Here is a 5,690-nt window from a genome sequence, read left to right on the forward strand (position 1 = left end):
GTCTCCAGAGGACGTTTCTTGCATAGCCTGAAACCCAGCTGCTGCTGCACCAAGCCGTTGCTGCAGACACACCCCTAACAGGAGCGGGACCCAGTCCGTTGTCTCAGACGAGAGAAATGCAACGTACCGGTAAAAGCAAACACTGGCGCTGGAGCAGGTTTGTGCTCCTTCCTTCTCAGCAACCAAGGGCGTGTTGGTTTTGCAGGTTGTGGACATCCCACTTTGCACACTAGCAGTTTCTCTGTAACAGGCTGCAAGAGTAATAAAAGCAACTGGCCCAGCAAAGCCAACAAGCAGATGGCTCCCCTCTCAGCTAAGCCCACACTCAGGCAAGGTTCCCACTCCCAGGGACACAAAAGACCCAGATCCAGGTTAGAATCAAGCATTTAATAATTTATTACCCATGGGCTCCAAGTGAAGAGATGGGCTGGGAGACACAGCAACTCACAAGCCAGGGACAGCATGATTCACAGGGTGGGAGGACAAACACGCAGAGGACTTGGACTGTCTTCATGCTCACAAATCAGTCTGACAAGTTTTTTATACAGACATTCAGGCTGCCACCACCCCCACAATCGCAGGTGGGCATCAGGGCAGGGGCGAGGAGCCTAACAGAGGTGTTCTGGAAGATCCCCGCTCAGAGAGGCGTGGTAGACTTCTCTGGGAAGTGAGGGCTGGGGCCAGGGAGAAATCCCTGTCTGTGCAGCTCTTCCAGCATGGTCTGGGGTGGGGTGACTCGGTTCAAGGCCACTCCCCACAAAGCCCAAAATAGGACGCAGCCCCTCTGGCACTGCTGACTGCTCACACCACAGGCAGGCGCAGCACAGCACCCCAAAGAGCTGCCCACAAGCTGCAGGGTCACTTAAGATGCACTGACTCCTTAGGAGCTTGTTTCAGCAAAACCAGGTGTCTCTGGCAAGGTCTAACACGGAGATCTGAACCTGCCCTAAAGATACTTGTGAATAAAGGGATTGCACATGGGAACTGGAGCCCCGGTTGGCAGGGAGGACAGCCATAACACATGTAATCACAGAGCAGGTACTCCATCTTCAGGGATGGGGAGGGAAAGCCAGAGGCTGTAGGCCTGATGGCAAGGAAGAGTCATTTCTTTCTGAAAAGTGGTAGTGTCTGGGCATGGGTAGCACACCTCTGGATGCAGTGTGGCTTTTCTTGTCAGTTTTACGAGGCTTCCAAGTTCTCCTACAAGAATAAAAGAAACAATGAAGAGTGAGGAAGAAGGTGATGGGGAGGGAGGCAGGCAGCACTCCTGCCCCGTGTCCTGCATGCTGAGCCACCTCTGGTCCAAGCCAAGACATGGCATCACTTGAGCTGCAAAACGAGGTAAGACTGGCCTCTGGCCCACGGGGGACAGGTGCTTGTAGTGCAGTGCACATGCAGGAGCTGGAAAGATCCCTTAACAATCAGTTTATTCCTTGGGGCCTTATCCAAGATAGAAGCAGGAGCACCCATGGCAGCGAGATGCTGCGCACAGCCTCGCTGCAGGGACGCTAGTGGGACTGCATAGGTGGGGTTAGCAGAGCAGAGCTGCTGATGGAGCACAGCCAACAGGGGATGCACTGCACCGCCCCAGGCCAGTGCCCAATGCAAGAGGCACAACCACAACAGCACGTTGCAGAACTGCATGGCACCAAGGGCCAGGGCTCGGCTCCCCTCTGGGAGTGCCGGTGAACGGTGCTGTTGGAGTCTACTCCCCTCAGGCTGTGGCCAGAGGAACCTAGTGAAGGAGCAGAGCCCTCAGCTCTCGGGGTCTCAGCACTCACCCATCCACCCTGGTTCTGGATGTAGCCTCTCACTTGGCGGTTCCTGTTAATCAGCTCCACCAGCTGCTCCTTCACAGCTGGGATTTTCTGGGCGACGTACATGCCCAGCTTCACAGAGACACTCAGCAAAGCTCTCTCGTAGCCCAGCTCAGGGTTCTGGCTGCTCCAGCTCCTGCTGAGAGATTCCACCGCAGCTCGAAATGCCTCCACCTGTAGGTACCAAATCCACCATTTAAATGCAGCCTGGCCTAAGGCACACAGGGCCCCTGGGGCCTGGCTTACTTCACCCTGTGCCCCCCAGCTCAGTAGATCTGTGAACAGTGCAAGGTCTCCAGGCAGGGCTCACCTGGATGTGGGGGAGGCATTCATGCAGAACTGCAGTAGCGCACACAGCGGGCAAGCAGGGCACGGGGTTGGGAGGGCCAGTTTCTAGGTCACTGGAGCTAGAGCATCATGCAGCCTCACACTGGCATGAGCAACATCACCCGAGAAGCAGAGCCTCTCCCGCACTGCCCCCTCCGTTGGGAGTGAAGGCCTAGAGGCCTGCTGGGGTTTAAACACAGCCCCTAGGAAGGGAGTCACAAGGGAGGTAAGGAGGAACCAGCCACATGGTGATGCCAGGGGATCCAGTGGGGCCCTCACAGCACTTCTCAGCCTGGAGCCTCTGTCAGTCGCCTCCAGCCACAGCGAGACTGTTCACACAGCTGGACTGCCACCCTCTGGCAGCAGGTACCAGCAGCCTGGCCCTGACCCCCACAGCTCCTACTAGAGGCCAGTAGCACAAGCCACGTGTCCCATGACCACTGCCCCCCAGCAGGACTTCTGTCCTCGTGAGGAAGCCTCAGAGTGGGGCCACAGGAGAGGCAGGAGGTCCCCACCAGGAGTGCATTAGAGCTCTGTGTTACCTTTCCACTTGTCATGCCGGTGATGACCTGCTGAGCCGGTCCCTCCAGATCCTGGTTGTACATGTCCCCCAGCATCCGCAGGCGGCTGGCAATCACCACCGGGTCAAACGTGCTGGGACCTTCTAGTACCCCCTTGCTAAAGATTACTACGAGGGGAAGCAGAAAGCAAGAGGGATGATGCAGCACGCAGGCCACACGCTGTTCCTAATCATCTGGATTTAGGGGGAAAAAACCTCCCTCCCCCCACCAAGGTCCATCCAGGACAACCATCAGTGGGGCTTCTGCCAGACCCACTGCACAGGCAGCTGGTGTCAGTTAGTGGCATCATTGGAAGCAGCACCATGGGTCCGGTACAAGCTGGTGGCAGGACACGCATGTTGCCAGCGAGCCTCACAGCTATTTCCCGAGAACTGAAGAAGTGAGACTCGGACTCTTGGGTTCATTTCCAGGTCCAGGTCCAGGGTTGGGGAGGTGGGATTACCCTCTAGTAGTCATAAACTCTCCACATTTCCATCCACCAACCAGACCCCATATCTCAGGCCCTTTGGGTGGGTCTTGGAAAGGTGGTTCCCTACCTCCTACAGCTTCATGTCCAGTCCAAGTTCGAATGCCCTCTCCAGGCGCTCACCCCAGTCCACCCCTAGCATCCCTGAGGCCTGGCTCATCATCCCTCTGTTTCAGTCAGGAGACTTCCTCTTCTGTCACACCGGCAAGCAACTGGCCAGGAAAGCAAGGACTCAGGAGAGTCCTGCTGCCTGCTCCCACCTTGATCTCGTTGGCCATAGGCCATGAGCAAAGTCCTACTCAAACCCCTGGCATTCCCAGGATGCTGTGCGCTTGGGGCAGAGAGAATCAAGCTGCTGAGCTCTTAGTTTCTGCTGAGCAAACTGATTTTTTTCAACGATTTACAACTGGGCCTGATTGGGCAATTTTTCAGAGGGGCCAAGGAGTACTTCCCCAACAAAACCTGTGGTCACTGAATCATCTTGGCCAAAAGTTCCAGCACTTCCTTTACCCTAACTGAAACATCTCAAGAAAGTGCTGAATCAGTTTTTGTGGAAATTGCTAAAGCTTCAGCCCCAGCAGGCATCAAGCACTGGAAACTGACCCCAAACACCAAAGCTGTTGGCACCTGAAGACTAGGTCTGTACCAGGAAGCAGTGGACAGCCTTATCTCCACCTGGGTGTGGAGTCAACAGCCACCTCTCGCACGCACAAGCCCCATCAGCCCCTCTAGTCTCTCGTCAGAGCCAGAGTAGTTCAGTGCTTTGCAGTGCAAAGCTCCCTCATGTTTGGGTTTAGACCCCGCACAACACCAGGGACTCAGGAAAAGGCCATCTGAGCTGTGGCTGTTCAAGGGCCGTTTCCATGCAACTTGAGTCAATGGAACTAGACCCGTGCGCCTTAATTCATGGGGGGAAACAGGCAGCAGGAGGCGGGAGGCTTCCCCTTGGGGCCCGATGCTTGAGTCACCTTTGAGATGCAAACCCTGCGGCTGCTCACAGCTACCCCTGCTCACACCAGCTCCAGCAGTGCCCTGGGTCTGACCTGCTTCACCAGGGCTACAGTAGGTCATACAAGCCAGGGCACAGACCATGCCACCACTCAAGACCTGGCAGGCCAAGCTGTATTGCTGCCCTGTGAAGTGCCCCAGGGCTCCCACCCCACATTGACCAAAACAGGTCCCTCACTCCCTCCCACCTAAAGCTGGGGCCCAGGCAAACTTACCTGACTCTGCCCGAGACGTAGAATCCGTCTCCAGGCTGCGCCATGCAACTGGCTCCTTTCCCCCCAGGAAGTCAGAAAGCAGTGCCTCTACAACACACTCTGTTTGCTCCTCGAAGGTACTGGATCTCTTCATTTCAGCACACCTCTCTCCTGGACAAGTTGAAGCTCACGAAGAAGTCAGATGACTCCAGCAGCTACTCCTCTTCCTGTCAGTGAACGTTTGCAGAACTTGAGGAGCTTCCTTCCTCCTTGGCCAGCTCCCTGCCTCTGTTGGCCTCCCCAGAGCAAGTGTGGGAGAAGCCGATTCCTCCCAGAGCACGGAAAGGTGATGGCGAAAGTGCTGCATTCCCCTGGGTGTGGCAGGCTTGCTGTGTGCTAACTGCATGCTTCAAGTCTCCTGCACAATGCCTTACCAGAAGTCAAAGTCCATTTCTGCTGCAAGCAAAGCCCTGCTGGGTGAGTCACGGACTTAAACTGGGCTGTGACTAAGGTCACCCTGAACCACTGCCAGGACACCCGAGCTCTTTTCTTTTTTGCAAATAATTATGTAAAGCAAACACGCTCAAAATCTCCCTGCAAGAGCCAGGAGCTTGGCGCATGCTCAGAGCGCTGTGCAGGCCGGTGATAAGGGAACCTTTCTGCAATGGATGGCTACATCCAACCACATCTAGCATGCTTGCAATTCCAGCCTGGGCTCACCTGCTGTGACTTGTGACAGCCTGCTGCCATCCTATCGTTTCAACTGCCTTTCAGGGAACTGAACTGTGTGGATCGGGCCCATGCAAGAGCCTTGGGCTGAAAGACAGAAGGATCTGACCTGCAATCAGTGCTTGGGGTTTTGATGTTCTCTGAGGGGTCCCTGTTTATGCTGCACATGAGCCCTGTATTCTGAGCAGCTCTGACTGATTTGCTTGGTCAGAGGGAGAACCAGATGTAACAGTTAAGACCTGAAAGTTAATACAGATTCTAGCCATGGGGCCAGCTCACCGGCTACATTACACAACAGAACAGAGTATACCTACTCAGCTCGGGCCTGTAGGCGAGCTGTTAGGAAGGCCAAGGCGGACATGGAGCTCGGACTAGCGTCCAAGATTAAGGATAACAAAAAGTCCTTTTTCAAATACATTGGGAGGATGAAGAAGGTGCCGGGTAATGTGGGACCCCTGCAGGACACGCTGGGCAATTTGGTGGTTGCGTCAGAGGAGAAAGCGGACCTCTTTAACCAATTCTTCACCTCCGTTTTCTTGTGCAGGGACCGGGACTTCCCTGCTGTGAT

General features: G+C 55.2%; 1 protein-coding gene across 1 annotated transcript; it reads right to left on the reverse strand.

Moving 5' to 3' along the window:
* Positions 1 to 372: 372 nt before the first annotated feature.
* On the reverse strand, positions 373 to 5,420 carry BCL2L15 (BCL2 like 15). Its single transcript, XM_019514098.1, has 4 exons — positions 4,415 to 5,420; positions 2,687 to 2,822; positions 1,782 to 1,991; positions 373 to 1,200 (listed from the first exon to the last, which is right to left on the reverse strand). Exons 1-4 carry the CDS (start codon positions 4,456 to 4,458, stop codon positions 1,180 to 1,182), a joined length of 411 nt encoding a protein of 136 aa, XP_019369643.1. The 5' UTR covers positions 4,459 to 5,420; the 3' UTR covers positions 373 to 1,179.
* Between the last annotated feature and the right edge of the window lie 270 nt (positions 5,421 to 5,690).

Source organism: Gavialis gangeticus, unplaced genomic scaffold (genome assembly GCF_001723915.1).
Source record: "Gavialis gangeticus isolate Ggan-Ray unplaced genomic scaffold, GavGan_comp1, whole genome shotgun sequence".
Classification (NCBI taxonomy): Eukaryota; Metazoa; Chordata; order Crocodylia; family Gavialidae; genus Gavialis; species Gavialis gangeticus.

Bases quoted from the DNA above. Each gene is read 5' to 3' on its own strand.
- BCL2L15 (XM_019514098.1), bottom strand. From the start codon at position 4,458: ATGGCGCAGCCTGGAGACGGATTCTACGTCTCGGGCAGAGTCAG. The intron at 2,823-4,414 runs GTAAGTTTGCCT...AGTAATCTTTAG, and splicing joins TACGTCTCGGGCAGAGTCAG to CAAGGGGGTACTAGAAGGTC. The intron at 1,201-1,781 runs GTGAGTGCTGAG...TTATTCTTGTAG, and splicing joins TCCAGAACCAGGGTGGATGG to GAGAACTTGGAAGCCTCGTA.